This window comes from Dermochelys coriacea, chromosome 3 (assembly GCF_009764565.3).
Source record: "Dermochelys coriacea isolate rDerCor1 chromosome 3, rDerCor1.pri.v4, whole genome shotgun sequence".
NCBI classification, from domain to species: Eukaryota; Metazoa; Chordata; order Testudines; family Dermochelyidae; genus Dermochelys; species Dermochelys coriacea.
In genome coordinates this window covers 151,012,576-151,035,844 of record NC_050070.1, presented here as the reverse complement: position 1 = coordinate 151,035,844, position 23,269 = coordinate 151,012,576, and the positions used below count along the sequence as shown (strand labels likewise).

At 43.7% G+C, this 23,269-nt stretch overlaps 1 protein-coding gene across 3 annotated transcripts in view; it reads right to left on the bottom strand.

Annotated features, from left to right (window-relative positions):
• The window catches only part of CMTR1 (cap methyltransferase 1), a 54,811-nt gene extending 33,201 nt beyond the window's left edge, over positions 1-21,610 (bottom strand). The window contains exons 1-3 of one of the 3 annotated variants that reach the window (XM_038397326.1): positions 21,377-21,610; positions 15,985-16,116; positions 10,072-10,223 (exon numbers count right to left, since the gene is read on the bottom strand). In XM_038397326.1, the coding sequence (XP_038253254.1) occupies positions 10,072-10,223; positions 15,985-16,111 (279 nt within the window). In that variant the 5' untranslated portion in view covers positions 16,112-16,116; positions 21,377-21,610. The remainder of the gene's footprint in view (positions 1-10,071; positions 10,224-15,984; positions 16,117-21,376) is intronic. The other 2 variants (XM_043511596.1, XM_038397327.2) reach the window with 2 other exon arrangements.
• Between the last annotated feature and the right edge of the window lie 1,659 nt (positions 21,611-23,269).

The window sequence follows — 23,269 nt, the reverse complement described above, 5'->3', positions numbered from 1 at the left end:
TGTAAATGATATCACCCAGGTACACCATAGCATAGCCTACATAAGGCCGTAATAGCCAGTGCACAAGGCACTGGAATGTTGCTAAGGTCCCAAACAAGCAAAACAGCATTATCTTAAACTGATATAGTCCCTGAGACAAGGTTAAGGCAGTTTTACCTTTGGACTCCTTCTCAAGGGGAACTTGCCAATAACCTGAGGCTAAATCCAAGGTACTGTATGTAGCACTGCCTAATAAATCCAACAAAATCATCTATCGATGGCATAGGGGAATTATCAAATTTTGAAATGGCATTCAGTTTGCTGAAATCTATACAGAAGTGGCTTTCCCCAGGTTTGTGTTTTTTAACTATCACCATTAGAGAGCACCTAAGGGCTGTTTGATGGCTCAATTATTCACAGAGCTAACATTTGCTTTATTTCCTCCTCCACTTTTAAGTTTCAATATGTTCTGGAATCTGACATGATTTTCTGGGGAGAGGAGCATGCCCTTCCCTGTCAATAACATACTGAATCACATCATTTGTTCCTGGCACAGCAGAAACTATGTGCTGGAATTTATTGATACACCAGTTCTAATCTGCATGTTCAGCAATTAATCCACTGCTTTGTGGGATGATCTCCTATCTCCTGTACTTTTTAATCAGTCATAATTACATTATTATGTACTTCAGGGAGAATTGAGGTTAAATTCCTAGTTTTCCTTTAAATCCAGAGTTTAACACATTTAACAAATGTATCTCTCTCTTTTCTGAGAGTTTGATGTCATAATCCACCAGTTTTACTAGTCTTAATATTATAAATGGGCCTTGCCATTTACCTAGCAGCTTACTTTCAGTAACAACAGAACTTTACTCCCCACCCTAGGCTGTTGTTCACGGGCCTGTTTATTGTACCACCTAGCTTTTCTAGCTTGGACATTCTCTAAATGTTCTTTAGCTAGTGGAAGTGTTCTGCAAGTATGTTCCTCATGTTCATAACATAATAAGTAACACTGGAGGAATCAACCGTTTGTCTCTCCCAACTTTCTTCAATCACATCTAATGGACCACAAGGGCTGGTGGCCGTACAACAAATTGAACTGAGCTTGTGGGACTTCTCAATATGAAAATAAGAGACAAAGCAACACCATATCCCATCATCTCAGTTCTGACTACATAACTTTGCAACATCTTTTTAAGGGATTGAATAATTCTTTCCACTAGGCTATATGGGAATAATAAGGGGTCATCTGCAGGGGTTTAATGCTCAGGAGTTGGTATATTTCTTATCAGGGATGCCTGGAAATTAGCTCCCTGATCCATCTGAATTTCTCTTGGGATTTCCACCTGTGACCCTAAGAACCATTCATTGCCAGCTGACAAAGGGTTCACTACTTAGGCTATGTCTACACTAGCACTTTTGTCAGTAAAACTTCTGTCGCTCACAGGTGCAGAAAAAAACCATACCCGCGGGCTGGTCAAATTTAGCCACCTTAGGTCAATTTTATAAGCAACGCAGCTACACAACCAACCCCGTTTCGTTGACCTAAAGAGCTCTTAAAATTGACTGCTGTACTCCTCCCCGCTGAGGGGAGTAGCACTAAAACCGACCATCTTGGATCGAATTTGGGGGTAGTGCAGATGCAGCTTTGTGCAATTCATCAGTATTGGCCTCCAGGAACTATCCCAGAGTGCTCCATGTGACCACTCTGGACAGCACTTTCGACACCGATGCACTAGCCAGGTACACAGGAAAAGCCCAGGGAACTTTTGAATGTCATTTCCTGTTTGGTCAGCACGGCAAGCTCAGCAGCACAGGTGACCATGCAGTCCCAGAATCGTAAACGAGCTCTAGCATGGAGCACACAGGAGACACTGGATCTGATTGCTGTATGGGGAGAAGAATCTGTGCAGGCAGAACTCTGATCAAAAGGAAGAAATGCTAATATATATGCCAAAATTGCACAGGGCATGGTGGAGAGAGGCTACACCAGGGACACACAACAGTGCTGCATGAAAGTTAAGGAGCTCAGGCAAGCCTACTACAAGACAAAGGAGGCAAATGGTCGCCCCAGGTCAGAGCTCCATACATGCCGCTTCTATGATCAGCTGCACGCCATTCTAGGGGGGGACCCTACCAGTACCCCACCACTGACCATGGGCACCTGCAAGGGGGGAGTCTCACACAAAACACAGGAGGATTTTGTGGATGAGGAAGAGAATGCGCAGCAGGCAAGTGGAGAATCCATTCTCCCTGGCAGCCGGGACCTTTTCATCACCCTAGAGCCAATACCTTCCCAAGGTGGGTTCCTGGACCCTGAAGGCGGAGAAGGCACCTCTGGGGCCTGGCACATTTGTAACTATACTACAGGGGTTAAAAGAAATTGTGTTTAAATGTTTGATTTGCCCTGAAGAATTGGGATGCATTCACAGCCAATACTGCTACTGGCAAAGTCTGTTAACGTGTCTGAGGATGGAACTGGAATCCTCCAGGGACATCTCCATGAAGCTCTCCTGGAGGAACTCAAAGGCTTTGCAGAAGGTTTCTTGGGAGAGCTGCCTTATTTCATCCTCCACGGTAGGACACTTTACCGTGCCAAGCCAGTAGCAAGTAGTCTGGAATCACTGCATCACAAAGAATGGCAGCAAATGGTCCTGGGTTTTGGTCATGCTCATGCAACATTCAGTCTTTATCTTTCTGTGTCAGCCTCAGGAGAGTGATATAATTCATGGTCACCTACTTGAAATAGGGGAATTTTTGTAAGGGAACAGTAAAAGGACCCTGTTCGTGCTGGACTATCTGTGCTTGGCTAAAAGGGATCATCCTGGAGAATAGCCACGCGGTGGCGGAGAGGCGCGTGTTGCACATCCACCCCAAAACCGCAGCCCCTCCTTTTAAATGGCAAACGCCACTGGCATTGCTTGCTATGGGAAAGGAGGGCGCTGCAGTTTGAAACCATTCCCACATGTTATGAAGGCGGAAGAAGCCAACCCCGCATAGCCTTTGTCTTATCATGGCTGTCTAGAAACCGAATTCTGTTGCCCACCTGTGTGTGATGTGTCACCATACCAGCAGGTGCTCAATATAAAAGGCAAAATGCGACCTTGTACCTAAAGCACATGTGCTGTCTGCTATGAATTGCTTGATTCACTGTGAAAGAGTCTCCCTTTTGTTCTCAGAAATGTATCCTCTTAAATTTTACTCTCCCTTTTTATCCCCCCTGCAGATGCAAATATTTCTATGCTCCCTATATCAACTCAGTCTCTGATGTTATGACAGATTAGAAGGTGGGGAAAAAAAAAAAGCACTTGTGATGACATGTTTTCCGAGCTCATGCAGTCCTCCCACACTGATAGGGCACAGCTGAATGCTTGGACCTTTCCTGACCATTTGGTGGCAGAGGCCAGGAAAGCATTCAGTGAGCGTGATCAGAATATGCAGGAGGAGATGCTGTGGCTGATGGCGGAGCAAACGGACATAATCAGGCATCTGGTGGAGCTGCAGGAAAGGTAACAAGAGCACAGACCGCCACTGCATCCATTATATAACCGCCTGCCCTCCTCTCCAAAGTTCCATATCCTCCTAACCCAGATGCCTAAGAAAGCTGGGGGGGGGGGGGGGGAAGGCTCCGGGGACACAGCCACTCCACTCCAGAGGATGGCCCAAGCAACAGAAGGCTGTCATTCAAACAGCTTTCATTTGTAGTGTGGCTACAATAAGCAATGTGGCCTTGTCCTTCCCTCCACCCCACCCGGGCAACCTTGTCGGTGATCGCACTTTTTTTTTTTTTTTAAAAAAAAAGAAAGAAAGACTGCATGGATTCAAAACAATATGGACTTTATTTCCTTTGCCAGCTGTGGTCAAATGTGGGGCAGGGGATTGGCTTACAGAGAAGTAAATTCAACAAAAGGGGCGGTTTTGCATCAAGGAGAAACACACACAACTGTCACACAGTAGCCTGACCACTCATGAAACTGTTTTTCAAAGCCTCTCTGATGCACAGCACACCTAGTTGTTCTCTAATCGCCCTGGTGTCTGGCTGTTCAAAATTGGCCGCCAGGCGATTTGCCTCAGCCTCCCACACTGCTATAAACGTCTCCCCCTTCTTCTCAGATATTATGGAGCACACAGCAAGCAGCAATAACAACAGGAATATTGGTTGCACTGAGGTCTAAACTAGTCAGCAAACAGCGTCAGCAGGCTTTAAACATCCAAAGGCACATTCTACCACCGTTCTGCACTTGTTCAGCCTATAGTTGAACTGCTCCTTATCCCTGTCCAGGATGCCTGTGTATGGCTTCATGAGCCTTGGGAGCAAGGGGTTCGCTGGGTCCCCAAGGATAACTATTGGCATTTCAACATCCCCAACGGTAATTTTCTGGTCTGGGAAGAAAGTCCCCCTGCAGCTTTTTGAACAGCCAGGAGTTCCTAAAGATGCACCTTTCCTGACCATCCCACACTGATGTCGGTGTAACATCCCTTGTGATCCACCAGTGCTTGCAGCACCATTGAGAAGTACCCCTTGTGATTTACATACTGGTTGGCAAGGTGGTCCGGTGCCAAGATAGGAATATGCGTTCCATTTATCGCCCCACCACAATTAGGGAACCCCATTGCAATAAAGCCATCCATTATGACCTACACATTTCCCAGAGTCGCTACCCTTGCTAGCAGAAGGTCACCGATTGCCTTGGATATTTGGATTACAGCAGTCCCCACGGTAGATTTGCCAACTGCGAATTGATTCCTGACTGACTGGTAGCGGTCAGGCATTGCAAGCTTCCACAGGGCTATCAACACTCACTTCTCAACTGTCAGGGCAGGTGTTATCTTGGTATTCCTGCGCTTCAGGGCTGGGGAAAGCAACTCACAAAGTTCCAGGAAAGTAGCCTTATGCATGCGAAAGTTTTGCAACCACTGGGAATTATCTCATACCTGCAACACTATGTAGTCCTACCAACCTGTGCTTGTTTGCCGGGCCCAGAATCGGCGTTCTACTGTATCAACCTGCCCCATTGCTGCCATGATGTCCCAATTGCCACATCCTGTGCTTTCAGGAACATCTCTGTCCATGTCCTCCTCACAATTGTCCTTGTGCTGGCAGCTCCTAGCCAGGTTCTGCACATACTGTAGGATAATGCACAAGGCGTTTACAATGCTCACAACAGCAGCGCTGAGCTGAGCGGGCTCCATACTTGCCATGCTATGGCATCTGCATGGGTAACCCAGGAAAAAAGGCGCAAAACGATTGTTTGCCGTTGCTTTCAAGGAGGGAGGGAGGGGAGACTGACGACATGTACCCAAAACCACCCGCAACCATGTTTTTTGCCCCATCAGGCATTGGGAGCTTAATCCAGAATTCCAATGGGCAGTGGGGACTGTAGGATAGCTACCCACAGTGCACCACTCCATGAGTCGATGCTAGCCACAGTATGGAGGACGCACTCGGCCGACCGACTGCGCTTAGTGGGGTCATACATGATTGACTGTATAAAACTGCTTTCTAAAGATCAACTTCTATAAAGTCAACCTAATTTTGTAATGTAGACATACCCTCAGTGACATAAGTTACACCAACAGAAGCACCAGTATGGGCAGCACTATGTCCGTTCGCTGGGGGTGGTTTAATTATGCCAACAGGAGAGCTCTCTTCCGTTGGCATTGAGTGGCTACATGGGAAACCTTACAGTGGCAGAGCTGCTGTAGCACAGCTGTGCTGCTGTAAGGGCTCTAGTGTAGACATGTCCTTAATGACAGCAATTTCTAACAGATCTGAAACTCACTATACCTAATATTACTTATGGATAAATACCATGAAACAGCTGTGCCTTGACCAATGTCAAACAAAAGCTGGTATCACACTGGTCATTAATATCGCTATGATACGCATATCCAGATGATATTTAAAGAGGTATGTGCACCTGAAACCATGTTTTAAACTATGTAACAAGGCAGAGTTGACCAACAGATTTTTTTTTTAATCAGGCAAAGCATGTCTATTCACCTATCCCTGTCCTCTGATGTGAATTAGACATTATAACCCAGACACAATGGGAGCTACATTTGCATGTCAAGTCAACATGAGGATACAAAGTTGACATGGGGTCAGCACACCAGAGAACAAACAACGAGGACATTTCAAATGTTTATGGGACTCTACCTGGAGAAAAGAAAGCCATTTGAGGTGTCCATTTACTGAAGAAATCACTTCAAGGGGATGGGATATTCATGAAAACTTGGATCCTGGTTTTGACTGAAAACCAGCAGCACTGTCAAAGACTGAATCTTTGGGTGAAAAATCTTCATTAAATAGGAATCTACTTTATTAAATAGGAAAAAGATTTTATTAAATAGGAAAGGTAACCATTAATAAGTACGGAAGTAGGATTGCATTTTATGTTATATGTGTAACCCTGTTTCCACTTATCTTCACTCACTACCTTTTAAAACTTAACCTTTGATTCACAATAAATATATTTCAGTGCTGTGATGTTATAAAGGACTTGAACTTTTACCAGTGAGTTTTACCAGTCAAGCAGCGTGTGTACACCGTTGCTTTTGGGAACAACTTACTTGATAATTTCTGTGAGCGTCCAGTGGTTAAGGACTGGATACTACCGGGGGATGCTTTCAGAGGGGCTTAGGGATTGGAATGCACCTATTGCTAACCTGCAAGGGGAAGTGAGGGCTTGCAAGGCTCTGAGGAGTCTGTTTGGGTGGCTAAGACTGACGGATCAGGACACCCAGTTTAGTACCAACCAGACTCTCTCTTGGTGAGGCAGGAGGGAAACAATGGTGACTCTCAGTCCTGGGCACTGCAAGAAACTGTCACACCACCTTAATAAACATGGTCACCAGCTCCTCTGCAATTCTCCTGGCAGTAGCACTGTGTAAATGGAATGCCTCAGGATATCGGGTTATACAGTCAAATAACTAAAATGTATCTGTTCCCCTGGGTACTCCATTCTAATGGGTCCACAATATCAATTACAATCCTTTCAAATTGTATGTGTACAGCAGGACTCAATCAATGGATGTCTGTCTTAATTGCTTCTGGTGCCACCAACTGACATTCAGGGCAGAACTGACACCATTAAGCTACTTCCAGGAACACTGGAAAAATCTTTATAAAATCTCTTGTCCCTCCCCATAGGCCCACTTAAGGAACTTGATGAGCCATCTTCATGAGCCCCTGCCTAAAACCTTGGTGACTACCAGCTGTTTCACTCACTTTTCAATCTTAGGGTGCTCACATATCCATACAATATACCATTCTGGACTATACAATAAGGGATTTTAGTTTGACCAACATTCTTCTCACCTAGTTCTTTAGAGAAAGGTTTGAGGGCATAATTCCTCTTGCGGAGATTTAGCAATATCCATATTGTATATATGGATACTTGCAGGCCCTTAGCCCTTTTCCTTTCTCCCCTGTAGGGTGAGTCTTTCCCCTCTCCTTCAAAAATATCTGACAAAAAGGGAAGATAGACCCTCATCCTCTTCTTCCTTAAAACCTTTTCCCAACTGAGCCTGACTTCAAGTAGTAACAGTCATAATATCAGTCTTCTTTATTAAAGTTAGTGAAATTAGGAAGATCTTTCCCCGATACTACGGGGAAAAGGAAGTTTTTGAGCCATGCCTGGTCTCATAAGAATGTCTTGTCCATCTCCTTGGAGCTTAATTGCTGCCAGAGAACATGCTTTAGTGTTTCCATGGACACACCTAACTGTTATTGAGCTTATTGGCTGTGCATGTTTCAACATGTTCTTGAACCAGGGTCTGGTGACTTCTCAAATCCACCAAGGCTTTTACTAGCCTTCCTTTTAGTACTACTAGTTTTGAAGTGAAGGTCTCCCTCACCCAACATGGAAAAGTTACCAAATTTTCCCCAGGAGCGGGTCTTAGCCCTGGAACAAAACCTCCTCAGGTGCCACAGTTTATCACATTGGTGGCGATCTTTTTGGGTCTCCCATCCCACAACATTCACCTCACAAGTAATGATGGGATTTGTTCTTAACCAGATACAACGTTGTTCCTACTTCTGCCTTACAGAGAGAAAATCCTTACATTAGGAGAAAGAGTTCCCCAGTCTACGCTCCTGAACCCAGATCTGAAGATCACCTAGCAGGTTGGACAGAAACAATTCCAGGACAAGAATCTTAGTCATTTGAGCAGTGGTGAAACGTTTCTGGACTTAATCCATTTTTTAACTAAATTCCTTCAGATGTTTACTATCTTCAAGGGTCTTCAGAATTTCTATATCAGAAGGACTAGGACCTCTTGCTAGATCTCTGGATTATACTACCATCTCTACAGGGTTTCCATAACCCATCTGTAGCCCTAGACTTCTTGGCTCTCCTTCCACTAGGCTTGTAGAGCCTTTCCAGTGAGATACGGGGTAAGCCAGAGGATCTTGTGGCCATCTGCAGGGCTGATGAATGTCAAGAGACTTGCCTCCATATCATCTTCTATTTCTGGATTCTCCCATTCTGTGGTCAGGCAGGGTCATCTCAGCCCACTGCTGATCCTCCTATTTGCGTTGCTCTTCTTGGCGTTTTCTGAACTCTGCTGTTAGTCACTGTTCAGTCTCCATCTGCTAGCCATCTTAACATCCCCGTCTCTTCGGGTGAGTTCCCTTGCAGTCCTTTCAATGTTTTAATGTCGGCAACTGGGGACTTTAAAGACCACCCACCCTCCAGTTGGGGCCCTGCCATCCAGGCTCTGGTCCATGCCTGGTGTAAGGCCCTACCTCCAGTATAGCATCTCCAGTGGCTCCAGCTAGCTCTTCCTCTGACCATCTTTCTTTCCTGGGCAATCAGTAGCCAAGCAAAAATCTTCCCACTGGGTCTTTTGGGCTTTGGTCCAACTTCCAGGGCCTCAGACCACACTGTCACAATGCTACAGAGCAGCAAAGGCTGGAAGAAATATGCATCATGTAGGCAACTATTGGAGATGGGAGGATCAAAAAAAAGAATTTTGGTCACCTGAAATTACAAGTTAGGCAGGCATCTAGGGGACAAGACTTGAAAAGTGTAGTGTGGCGTCAAGATAAGTGGTTAATATTGAATGGCGTGAGAATTTCACTGACAAATGCCACACCCTAAAAGATCGAGCTAGCAGTCTTTTCTCCAACACACACAGGGCTAGTTAGTGAAGTATACTCAGAAAGCCAGGCGTTGGATTTGCCACTGTTGGTGTCCAAAGTGGACTTAATTTGCAAAATCCCTTATTTGGTGACTAAACTCACTCTGTCCATGCACACAAGCACACACCACTGTTGTCAGAGCTCACACTGAATCCATTGTGCTCTACCAGGTGAAGTCACCAGGCACCAGCTCTCCAGCTGGCTGTGCCAGTAGCACCTGTACTAGTCCCATGTCACAAAGGGGTATCACTACTTTCATGTCTCTTTTTCTGATATTTGTTAGCTCTAGAAGTTGCTGCCCACTCTCAGGCTGACGTCTCAGAAGCCCACAGGGGATCTGGTGCTACATGAAGGAAAGATTATTTTTAGTAATATTTGGAAGGCTCACTCTGAAGTTATGGCAAAGTAAAGCCTGCATGACACTTTATTAAAAGCTTCTCCAGTTGCCTCAGTGGAAAGGTCCCCAATTTGGAAATGGTGATATAACACTGATCTTCATCACGTTTTACCAATGATGCAGGACTCCAGCGCCTCAAGCTCACAGATGCATTTACATTTAAATCTATTTCAAAGATTTGCTGAGTCACAAACTTCTTTGAAATTCTGCTGCCTGGGGCCAACAGGAACAAGTTTCTGTACAGAATGTGGGTGCTGCAAGGCTGACTTGGATTTGAATGAAACATGTAGTTAGTTGGACTGAGGTCTCCCTTGCTACTAAGAAAGATGAAATTCACCATGGTTCTAGCCTTCTAATTAGCATCTGATCTGCCACGGTCAGTCATTACTGACTGCGATTGGTGCAAACAGAACAGTGCTCTGCATAAATCCTGAGCTTGAAAGATACAATGGTGAATGCCAGGGGCATCTCTCACAGCAGAACGTACTCAATTTTGCTCTCAGCTGCTCATCCGGTTTTAGCAGCATGCTCGAAAGTGACTTTGACCTACCATGAGCTTTTGGGAGACGCTGTTATACATGGAGTAGCGAGAGGAGGTGCCCTCCACAAGAGAGTCTGCTTTGAACTCATTGCTGCCAGAGCCGAAGACTGGACGCCTCTCATCGCTCTCACTGTCAGACCCACTGCCGCTACTGGAAGACTCTGTAAATGAAACAGAGGGGAGAAATTAACAAGCATTTATTTCGCAAATCAGAGGGGAAGCTGTATACTGGGATTCCAAATTCACATCCCAGAAGGCTAGGGGATAGTAAAGAGTGCTTCAATAGCTCAGACTGGCTGTGGGGAGTATGCAGACTTCAGATACAACTCAAGACAAAATACCAGCTGTCTTGCTACCTTATTCCACCATAAAAAAGGTGAAAGACAACCCCCCCTCACCTCAGGACTGCCACTTGACTTCTCCCTTGAGAACAAGCTGACATTTACATTTGTGAAAGACACCAATTCACACTCTTTTCTGACTAGTAGAAAATGTTTTAGATATGTGGATTTACCGTACCTGATAATACCAGTGGGGAAAGTGGGGGTCATTCTTGACCACAATGATAATCCACTTATGCCCTGAACTAGGATATTTAGTTATCCTTATCTTGCTGCATATAGGTAGGACCTAATTCTTTACCTAGCATATGTAAGGTGCAGATGTACCATAGCCTTGTATAGAACACATCTTCTCCCTAGCCCTCTATAATTGAGCAGTACACTGAAATGCTGTCAGAACGTGGTCTGAATTTCAGCAATCCTGAGGAGACCCCCATATGGTAGAATCTTCCATGACAACAAAGAGTGGACAGCTGCCAAACCTCCTAGAGGTAGTGTTATCAGGGCAGTGGGACCATTACTGAATGAGATTATGTGGGAGAGTTGGTGGACAATACTCCCTCCTGGAGCAGATGCACAGCCTCTGCCTTTTCCCTAGTAAGAGTAGCTACTCGACATTCACCAAGTGGCTCAGTGAGGCATGCTGGAGACCTAGAGTGGAATACCAGCCCAGCACACTGGATTCCAGGAAGGCAGATGCCAGGATTTATCAATTAAAAAAAACAAGAACAAAATAAAGCTTTTTACATTAAACCTCTGTTTTCACTGGTTTCCAGTGTAGGGATAAATAACACTTCCTTATTCACTTTCTCCACACCAGTCATGATTTATAGACCTCCGTCACATCCCCCATTAGTCCCATCTATTTTCCAAGCTCAACAGACCCACTCTTTTTAATCTCTCCTCATATGAAAACTGTTCCATACCCCTGATCATTTTTGTTGCCCTTCTCTGTACCTTTTCCAATTCTAATATATCTACTTTGAGATGGGGTGACCAGAACCACACATAGTATTCAAGCTGTGGGTGTACCACGGATTTATATAGGGGTGTTATGATATTTTCTAGTTTATTATCCATCCCTTTCCTAATAGTTCCTAACCCTGTTAGCTTTTTTTTTTTTAAACCACACACAGCCGCTGCACACCGAGTGGATATTTTCAGAGAATTATCCATGACGACGCCAAGATCTCTTTCTAGAGTGGTAACAACTACATTAGACTCCATCATTTTGTATGTACATTTGAGACTATGTTTTCCAGTGTGCATCACTTTGCACTTATCAACACTAAATTTCATCTGCTATTTTGCTGCCCAGTCACACAGTTTTGAGAGATCCCTTTGTAACACTTCACAGTTAGCTTTGGACTTAACTATCTTGAGTAATTTTGTATCATCTGCAAATTTGCCACTTCAGAGTTTACCTCCTTTTCCAGATCCCTGAGGGACCCTACTATTTACCTCTCTCCACTATGAACACTGACCATTTATTCCTACTCTTTTTGTTTCTCATCTTTTAACCAGCTACTGGCTCATGAATGGACCTTCCCTCTTATCCCATGACTGCTTACTTTGCTTAAGACCCTTAGGTGAGGGACCTTGTCAAATGCTTTCTGGAAGTCCAAGTACACTATAGCTAATGGATAACCCTTGTCGACAAGCTTGTTGACACCCTCCAAGAATTCTAATAGACTGGGAAGGCACGATTTCCTTTTTCAAAAGCTGTGTTGATTCTTCCCTAATATACCATGTCCATCTGTCTCTCTGATCATTCTGTTCTTTACTATCGTTTCAACCAGTTTTCCTGGTACTGAAGTTCGGTTTACCAGCCTGTAATTGCCAGGATCACCTCTGGTGCCTTTTACAAAAATCAGTGTTACATTAGTTATCCTCCAGTCATTTGCTACAGAGGCTGATTTATGCAATAGGTTACATACCACAGTTCGGAGTTCCGCAATTTCATATTTGAGTTCCTTCAGAACTCTTGGGTAAATAGCATCTGGTCTTGGTGAATTATTCTTAAATTTATACATTTGTTCCAAAACCTCCTCTATCGACACCTCAATCTGGGGCAGATCCTCTAATTTGTCATCTAAAAAGAATGGCTCAGGTGTGGGAATCTCCCTCACATCCTCTGCAGTGAAGACTGAGGCAAAGAATTAATTTAGTTTCTCTGCACCTCAGTTATCCATTGGCCCACTGGCTATTTGGCAGGCTTCTGATGTACCTTTTTTTTTTTTTTAAATTGCTGTTCGTGTGTCTTTTGCTAATTGGTCTTCAAATTGTCTTTTGGCCTGTCTTATAATATTTTTACACTTGCCTTGCTAGAGTTTATGTTCCTTTCTATTTTCCTCAGTAGGACTGACTTCCAATTTTTAAAGGATGTCTTTTTGTTTCTAACTGCCTCTTTTACTCTGTTTAGCCATGGTGGCATTTCTTGGGTCCTCTTACTGTTTATTATTTGGGGCATAAATAGAGGCTCAAATTAAATTTTAGTGTTTTTAAATAGTTTCCATGCAACTTGCAGACATTTCACCTCTTCTGTTTGTTTTAATTTCTATTTAACTAGATTCCTCATTTTGTGTAGTTTTTTGAACTCCCTTTTTGAAGTTAAATGCTACTGTGATGGGGTTCTTTGGTATTTCCCTCCTACAAAGATGTTAAATTTAAATTACATTATGGTCACTATGCCAAGCGGTTAGTTATATTCACCTCTTGAACAAGATCCTCTGCACCTTTCTGAAGCTTGCCTCTCCCCTTGTGGGTTCCAGGAACAGCTGCTCCAAGAAGCAGACATTAACAGTGCCTAGATATTGTCTCTCTGCATTTCGTCTTGAGGTGACATGTACCCAGTCAATATAGGGATAGTTGAAATCTCCCATTATTAGTGGGTTTTCTGTCTGTAGCCTCTCTGATCGCCCTGAGCATTTCACAGTCACTATCACCATTCTGGTCAGGTTGTCAGTAGTATATTCCTACTGCTATTATTCAAGTCTGGAATTCAGTGGTACAGTTTGAATCATTTAAGATATTTACTATATTTGACTATGCTTTCTTTCACATATAGTGCTATTCCCCCACCAGCATGACCTACTACGTTATTCCTATACATGTCTAAATATTTATTTTGCATCTTGGCACAAACCAAAAGCAAAACTAAGTAGTAAAGAAGCAGTATCACTCAATTTTCTAAACATACTAAAAATATACAATAAAAATCTAAATATTAAGCTATATAATTGCTTAAATAAATGTATATAGTTATACTGTACCCTTCTATGTAGCAAAAAGATGTACCAAAACTAGCATAAAGGCTCTATGTAGTTGTAAATCAACATGTTTTAATGGCTATATCAAACTGTAAAAATGCACCTCTCTTTAGAAAATAACTGAAGCATAAATGGAAAAACTGATTAAAACTGGTTATTTAAATTGTGGCTTTCCACGTGGTGATTTAAATCGGTGATTGAAATCAATCCACCCTTGCCCCCAGGGTCCTTGGGACCGACATGTCCTTCCCAGTGAGGATGGAACAGCTCTTTCAGAGACATCAGGTTGCCAGGGTTTTGTAGAATATTTTTTAGTGACCGCTCAATAACTCTTTTTATTGGCTGGGAACATTTAGCAAGAATAGAGACCAGAGACTGTCTGGCAAGTGTCACCACAGCTACATCCTAATTAAAGAGACCCAGCTCCAGCCTGGAACACCCACGGAGTTGGCTCCTATAGGGTTGACTGGGAGCTAGGAAGGTTTCTGCACTGCAGGGCACAAAGCTGCCTTCTCCCATATTGAGCTGGAATACTGCCTGAGGCCTAATGTTTTCAAAGTAGTTTGAGTGGAAGAAGACATTAGCCACAACTCCCATCTTAGTCAATGGAAGTCACTCAGTTAACACTTTTGCACAGCTTCGCAATCAGTCATTCAGCATAAGCAGAGCTGCTGGGCACCACTGTGGTTCCATGGCTAATGCTATCCAGTTAGAACTCAAGAGTGGGCAAAGCTATTATATATATAAAAAAAGTCTAAATGTGAACATAAGAAATCAGGATTTTACAGGTATATGGAAAAAAGCAAAATGAGTTTAAAGCAGAAAAAACATACTTGAGAAAGTTCTATTAAAGCCTTAATGGGCAATATTGTAATGACAATATAATTAACCTGAGTAATATGACCATCCTCCTTTAAAAAAAATAAAACAAATTTTTAGTGATTTAGTGATTTTTACTCTGCCAAAGCAAGTAACTGCCTCTACGAGGACCTTGTCAGTTAATCTGTAAAACATTATTGAGAATCCAAGACATTATTTAAGATTGTAATTTAACACTTTCATCTGGACTAATGCAGCAGTTACTCTTATGGCTCTAAGAGAAAGGAAACAGATCAGGAGTAAGAGATAGCACATTCTTCAATACATCAGTGGAATAGGGCAGCAATATTTCTGGTACTAAAAAACAGAGTAACATCTCACAGAGCATGCTCCCTAATGCTATGTATATCTAAAATGAGTTCAAAGGAAAAAAAAAAAAAAAAGACAGACGTGATGAATTTTACAGAACATAATCACACCAATTAATAAAGTACTAAATTTCACCCGAGTTACAGCTAAATGGTGAATCATTAAACCAGCTTTAATAGCAATCTTATTTTTAAGAAACCATTTGACCAAGATGGTTAGGTTAGGTTTTAAAGCAAATAAATTGGTTTGGTAGAAGGAGTTAATCAATCCAGTGGTCAAATACTGTTTTACATTTACAAAATAATGTAAACAGAGTTCACGCTAAATTCAATCACAGCCATTTTGTAACCAATGCGGCAGAGCCTACTGTATGCACACAGAGATGCCGGAGGTGTGCCAAACTGAAGGCTATACTGGCAGATTCCCAAGAGCCTGCATGTGACACCGATACCTTTTCTGCTTCTTCCTAATGGACAGAGATATGGGAGTAATGAGGGGGTTTGTGTGTGTGTTTCTAAATTTCAGGCCTGTTTTTTAATGTTAGAAATCCAGGTAGTGACTGAAGAATAAATGAAATGAGATCAGCAGAAGAACTAAGAGAGTAAAAGTTACAGCAGTGGAGAGAAGAAGGGAAACGTAATGACTTTTAAAAACCTCTGTTAAGGTTATTCAACTTCAGTGACTAATTAACACTACAGAGAATGGATGCATTTGGATTCAGCACATTGCCCCTTCAATTAAGGTGCATGAGCTCACAATATGCATCTTTTGAGAAATTCAGGTCATCTAGGTAAGTCCATCCATGACATTCTCAATATTTCTAATGTACAAAAGAAGAAGAGTAAATACAAGTGACAAAGCAAACAAAGGTTATATGATTCACTGTTATTTTCAGATGGCAGTAAAGAGTGTCCAGATAAGTTTATGGAAGGGAAAATAATTCCCTCCCACCCCCAGTTTGGGGACAGAAACTGTGTAGTCCTTCCTTCTAGAGACGAAGGATGGTCCTGGGGTTAAGGCACTGAATTGGGATCCAGAATACCTGCATTCAATTCCAGCTGATTAATTAAATCCCTGAAGAGAAAAGCAGCCTTTCCTACAAGGCTTACTACTTCTGATCTTACCTTGAGTTGCATGATTACTACATGGAGGTTCATCATCGGAAGTGGAACTGAGGTTCAGTCCTAGATCTTCTGCCCTCTTTTTCTGCTTCTGGTTGCTGTTAAATTCGGGCTCTGCTCGTCTCTTCATTTTTACTGCAAGGAGAGATCAAACAGTAAGCATCCAGCAAGTTCATTTCTTCCTATGCTGGGGCAAGGTCTGTGTTGTTACTGCGGTCCAGCAGAGTGTATGGTTTTTCATGCTGTTTTGGCACTATGCTTTGCCTCCAAAACCTGCCACAGATAAACGTGGTTGCTTTTCCCTGGCTGCCATCCAAAGCTGTTAATCCAAAAACAGGGAACCAGGACACACAGCAGCTTTCCCTACTGTTGATCAATTTAAACTACAACTGTATGTGAAACCCTGCAACCAGGAGAAGAAAGAGTAACTGATGAGAGGTCTCCCCACACTTGGGAACTCAGACATTTGATTTGGCTCCGAAAGGGCTTTTTAACAGTGCATATTAGAGATTCGTTCTGTGCTAGCAGTACATAATTGAGGAAATGCAAGATCAGTTCAGTGGGTGTTTTCAGTTTCCTCTGAAAAGCTGCATAAAGGAGCCAACCTCTTCAGAATGTTCTGCCTCCTTCAAAACCCAGATCATGCAAACGCGGATTTTTAAAAATAGTTTTCCCACACTTTCCATAGCAAAGCTGTAAATAAGGATGCATACGGAAGTCTTTCCTATTACACTACATTAGTTGGGACCTGTCTTTCCTATGAAATTACATTAGTTGGGATCCTCTTTCCAGATGACGTCATGGTATCCTCTCGCACTGAGGATCTCTCTCCGGGGGAGGGAATTCCAGTTATTAGGAAGAGACAGGTAAGTTGTGGGGGATTTGATTAGAAACACAGATAGCTGGGTTTGTGATGACCAGGAGAACCGCATGGTGCCCTGCCTGGCTGGTGCAAAGGTTGCGGATCTCCTGAGACATCTAGATAGACTTATGTGTTGTGCTGGGGAGGAGCCAGTGGTCATGGTACATGAAGGTACCAATGACATAGGAAAGGATAGGAGAGAGATTCTGGAGTCCAAGTTTAGGCTGCTAGGTAAGAGATTGAAGTCCAGGACCTCCATGTTAGTATTCTCTGAAACACTTCCAGTTCCACGCACAGGGCCAGTTAGACAGGCAGAACTGCAGGGTCTCAATGCATGGATGAGATGATGGTAGAAGGAGGAGGGGTTTAGATTTATTAGGAATTGTGGAAACTTTTTGGAAAGGGGGAGCCTATATAGGAAAGATGGGCTCCATCTAAACCAAAATGGAACCAGATTGCTGGCACTTCAAATTAAAAAAGTCATAGAGCAGTTTTTAAACTAAAGGCTGAGGGAAAGTCGACAGGTGCGGAGGAGCATGTGGTTCGGACAGAGACATCCCTTAGGGGAGGATCTACTACTGGAGATTCTCTATGTCCTAGGAAGGAGGAGAGGATGGAAGATAAAATACAGGTAGGATCTGATGAGAAACAGTCAAATGAAAAAAAATCCAATTCAATTACATCATGTACTGACAGACAGCTAAAAGTTTTTAAAGTGCTTATATACCAATGCTAGAAGTCTAAATAATAAGATTGGTGAACTAGAGTGCCTCGTATTAAAGGAGGATATTGATATAATAGGCATCACAGAAATTTGGTGGAATGAGGATAATCAATGGGACATGGTAATACCAGGGTACAAAATATATCGGAAGGACAGAACAGGTCGTGCTGGTAGGGGAGTGGCACTATATGTAAAAGAAAGCGTACAATCAAATGAAGTAAAAATCTTAAATGAACCAAACTGTACCATGAAATCTCTATGGATAGTAATTCCATGCTCTAATAATAAGAATATAGCAGTAAGGATATATTATCAACCACATGACCAGGATGGTGACAGTGACTGTGATTAGAGAGACTATTAAAATAAAAAACCTCAGTAATAACAGGGGATTTCAACTATCCCCATATTGACTGGGTACGTCACCTCAGGATGGGATGCAGATAAAGTTTCTTGACACCTTAAATGACTGCTTCTTGGAGCAGCTAGTCCTGGAACCCACAAGAGGAGAGGCATTTCTTGATTTAGTCCTAAGTGAAGCACAGGATCTTGTCCAAGAGGTGAATATAGCTGGACCGCCTGGCAATAGTGACGATAATATAATTAAATTTAACATCCCTGTGGCTCAACTTGTAGCATTTCATTTCAGAAAGGAGTGCTACACAAAAACGAGGAAGTTAGTTACACAGAAATTAAAAGGTACAGCGCAAAAAGTGAAATCCCTGCAAGCTGCATGGAAACTTTTTAGAGACACCATAATAGAGGTTCAAGTAAACGTATACCCCAAATTAAAAAACAAACATAGTAAGAGAACCAAAAAAGTGCCACTGTGGCTAAACAATAAGGTAAAAGAAGCAGTGAGAGGCAAAAAGGCATCTTTTAAAAAAGTGGCAGTTAAATCCTAGTGAGGAAAATAGAAAGAAGCATATAAAACCTGGCAAATTAAGTACAGAAATATAATTAGGAAAGCGAAAAAAAAATTTTAACAGCTAGCCAAAGACTTAAAAAGTAATAGGAAAAAAAAAAAAATTAAGTACATCAGAAGCAGGAAGCCTGCTAAACAACTAGTGGAGCCACTGGACGATGCATTTACTAAAGGAGCACACAAGGATGATAAGGCCATTGAGGAGAAACTAAATGAATTCTTTGTATCTGTCTTCACAGCTGAGGACATGAGGGAGTTTCCCAAACCTGAGCCATTCTTTTTAGGTGACAAATCTGAGGAACTGTCCCAGACTGAGGTGTCATTAGAGCAGGTTTTGTAGCAAATTGATAAACTAAACAGTAATAAGTCACCAAGATCAGATGGTATTCACCCAAGAGTTCTGAAAGAACTCAAATGTGAAATTGCAGAACTACTAACTGTAATCTGTAACCCATCATTTAAATTGGCTTCGGTACCAAATGACTGGAGGATAACTAATGACACCAATTTTTTAAAAGGGTTCCAGAGGTGATCCTGGCAATTACAGGCTGGTAAGCCTGACTTCAGTACCAGGCAAACTGGTTGAAACTATAGTAAAGAACAAAATTATCAGACACATAGATGAACATAATTTGTTGGGGAAAAGTCAATATAGTTTTTGTAAAGGGAAATCATGCTTCATCAATCTACTAAAATTTTTTGAGGGGGTCAACAAGCATGTGGACAAGGAGGATTCATTGGATACAGTGTACCTAGCTTTTCAGAAAGCCTTTGACAAGGTCCCTCACCAAAGGCTCTTAAGCAAGTAAACTGTCATGGGATAAGAGGGAAGGTCCTCTAATGGATTGGTAACTGGTTAAAAGATAGGAAACAAAGGGTGGGAATAAATGGTCAGTTTTCAGAATGGAGAGCGGCAAATAGTGGCATCTCCCAGGGGTCTGTACTGGAACCAGTCCTATTCAACGTATTTATAAATTATCTGGAAAAAGGGTTACACAGTAAGGTGACAAAATTTGCAGATGATAGAAAACTACTCAAGATAGTTAAGTCCCAAGCAGACTGCGAAGAGCTACAAAAGGATCTCTCAAAACTAGGTGATGGGGCAACAAAATGGCAGATGAAATTCAGTGCTGATAAATGTAAAGTAAATGCACATTGGAAAACATAATCCCAACTATACATATAAAATGAGGCGGTCTAAATTAGCTGTTACCACTCAAGAAAGAGATCTTGGAGTCATTGCAGATAGTCCTCTGAAAACATTCACTCAATGTGCAGCAGCAGTCAAAAAAGTTAACAGAAAGAATGTTGGGCATCATTAAGAAATGGATAGATGATGAGGCAAAAAATATCATGTTGCCTCTATATAAATCCATCTGCACGCAGATGTGGTTGCCCCATCTTTAAAAAAAAATTGGAATTGGAAAAGGTTCAGAAAAGGGCAACAAAAATTATTAGAGATATGGAACAGCTTCTGTATGAGGAGAGATTAATAACAGTGGGACTTTTCAGCTTGGAGAAGAGACTACTAAGGGAGATATGATTAAGGTCTATAAAATCATGACTGGTGTGCAGAAAGTAAATAAGGACGTGTTAACACAAGAACTAGGGGTCACCAAATGAAATTAATAGGCAGCAGGTTTAAAAAAAAATATTTCTTCACACAATGCACAGTCAACCTGTGGAACTCCTTGCCAGAGGATGTTGTAAAGGCCAAGACTAGAATAGGGTTCAAAAAAAAGAACTAGATAAATTTTTTAAGGATAGCTCCATCAATGGCTATTAGCCAGGATGGGCAGGGATGGCATCCCTAACCTGTTTGCCAGAAGCTGGGAATTAGCAACAGGGAACGGATCACTTGATGATCACCTGTTCTGTTCATTGCCTCTGGGGCAATGTCAGAAAACAGGATACTGGGCTAGATGGACCTTTGGTCTGACCTAGTATGTCTGTTCTTATGTTACTGAAGAGTTTGATGACAGATAAATAACCATTGCATTACCCCAGGGAGCAGTAACAAATGAGGGTTAATTATCTTCCATTGAACTCAAACAAGCCTGAGGAGTTTGCTGGGAAAAATGCACACACTACTTAAGAATGGGACATAGGGATAAATGCATACACTACTTAAGAGCAAGAGCTAGGTTCTGTTGGGGTAGGTGAAGTGCTGCAGGAATCTCAGTTAAATAGTTAACACGAAGAATAAATAATATCAGTGTTTGTAGTCTAACAGGATTAAAACCCAAGGAAATAAAGAACTGAAAGCTAACGGTCTGACAGGACCGTAGAACTATCCAGACTAAAAATCCACCCACGTGGTGCCACGGGGTCTTGAAACTACTCTTACAGTAGCGTCAGCAGGAAGGAACCGAGCACAATTCCGCCAAGAGATACACATTCGCGACATCCCACGAAGTACGTGGGTGCTGCAGGATTGTAACCCATGGCAAAATTAGACCCACAGGTGCCAGCGATTCTCTCCTACTCCGAATTAGGAGGTAGGTACAAAGCCCTTTACAAAAGACCGCAGCATCCGACAGATTCAGTAGCCCAACGGGGCCCACTTCCTTGGGGGCCCGCGGTCTGCTCTCAGTGCGGCGTCCCCAGAGGGCAGCGCCGAGCGGCTCCCGTTCCCAGTGATTCGGGTTTCTCCAGCCTCTTTCCAGCGCAGACCCCCGGGCGCGTTCCACAGGCCGTGTGCACGAGCACGAGCGCGCCCGCGATGGGGGGGGGCGGGGCAGGGCACCAGGGAAGAGGCACAGCCCAGCGGCCGCGCAGAGCCAGGCCCTGGGGCAAACGCCGACCCCCGGCAGCTCCCCGCGGGGAGCAGCAAGGCCCCTGGGCGGCGGGCGCGGCAGGGCCGAGGGTCACGGGCGGCACTCACTGGGGCGGGGGTCTCAGGCCGGCACCATGGCCCGCAGGCGGCGGCGACAGCGGCGGCGAGAGAACCGGGCCGACTCCGCTCCGCTCACTTTCGTTTCTCCAGCTCCCCGTCGCGCTCAGGGTCCTCCCTCCCTCTCCTGGCGCGTGCCAGTGACGTGTGTGCCGCCCGCCCCGCGCCTGCGCCCAGAGCAGCTGGGCCGGGGGGGGAGGGGGGAAGCGACCCGAAAGCGGGTTGAAAGCAGACCGGGGGCGGGAGAGGGAGGGAAATGAGGAGGAAGGAGAAGGGGGCGGGACCATTAGTCTGGGTCCGCCGCTGCGGGGCGGGGCATCCTTGGGCCACGCCCCGCCACTGGGTGGAGCTAGAGCCGGACGGGCGGAGCTGCGCTCTGCAGTCCCCGGCTTTCCCGCGTCCCCATTCCCCGCGCCGCCCTGGGAGCTGGCCCTGGCAGTCTCTCTGCATGGACGTAGAAACCCTACGGCCCCATGGGCTACTGCCTAGGGCTGGACGGGGAGCTGGAGAGGTGGAGCTAGGCCCAGCTTCCATAGGAGGAGAGATTAAAAAGACTGGGACTTTTCATCTTGGGAAAGAGACGCCTAAGGGGATGTTTCAGAGTAGCAGCCGTGTTAGTCTGTATTCGCAAAAAAGAAAAGGAGGACTTGTGGCACCTTAGAGACTAACAAATTGATTAGACCATAAGCTTTCGTGAGCTACAGCTCACTGAGCTGTAGCTCACGAAAGCTTATGCTCTAATCAATTTGTTAGTCTCTAAGGTGCCACAAGTCCTCCTTTTCTTTTTGCTAAGGGGAGATATGATAGAGGTTTATAAAATCGTGAGTGGTGTGGCGAAAGTGAACAAGGCAGTGTTACTTACCCCTTCACCTAAAACGAGAACCAGGGGTCACCTAATGAAATAAATAGGCAGCAGGTTTAAAACAAACGTAAGGAAGTATTTCTTCACACAATGCACAATCGACCTGTGGCGCTCGTTGTCAGGGGATGTTGTGAAGGCCAAAAGTATAACTATGTTCATAAAAAGAACTAGACAAGTTCACAGAGGATAGGTCCAACACTGGATATTTGCCAAGATGGTCAGGGATGCAACCTCGTGCTCTGGGTATCCCTAAACCTCTGACTGCCAGCACCTGGGACTGGATGACAGAGGACTGATCACTCCCAATTGCCATGTTCTGCTCATTCCCTCTGGAGCCTCTGGCACCAGCTACTATCGGAAGACAGGTTACAGGGCTAGATGGACCATTGGTCTGACCCAGTATGGCCGTTCTTATGATCTTGCATCAGGAACAAGGTCGATGACTAAGCCTTACCAAGGACCTTAAAACTGGGAAAGGGTTAAATGCAAGATGCTAGACATTCACATACCAGACCATGTATTCTGTCATCACCATAAAGTAAATCTTATTTTACATGCTTTACTAATATCTATTGGATGAAGAACTCTATTTGTGCCTTAGAACCCAAAATACATGAAGCTGCCAACTATTGCTCCATTTGAAATATTGCTGTCACAATGTGGTGCCTATTAAGGTAATCCTACTTAGCCGAACTCACTTTTCACATGGTTGTTTCTTGGATAGTCTGTCCTCAGTGTGTTTCTGCTATTCTCCTCCTTGCAAAGAGCGCATTTAATTTTAAAGGGGGGAAATTTACAGTTGTGAAAGGCTATTTTGTTGATAAAAGTGTACATGCAGGTAAGCAATGCCTCCCTGGGCCTGGTCTATCACATCATCTCATCGACTTCCAATGCACCTACTACTGACAGTAGTGGAAGGTGAGCAGATTTCATTAATCCTAGTCCTCCTTGCATTGTGGTTTTAACTGGCTTTAGGGAAGAACAGAAACCATCCTCAGACATCCTGAGAAATTAATTTCTTT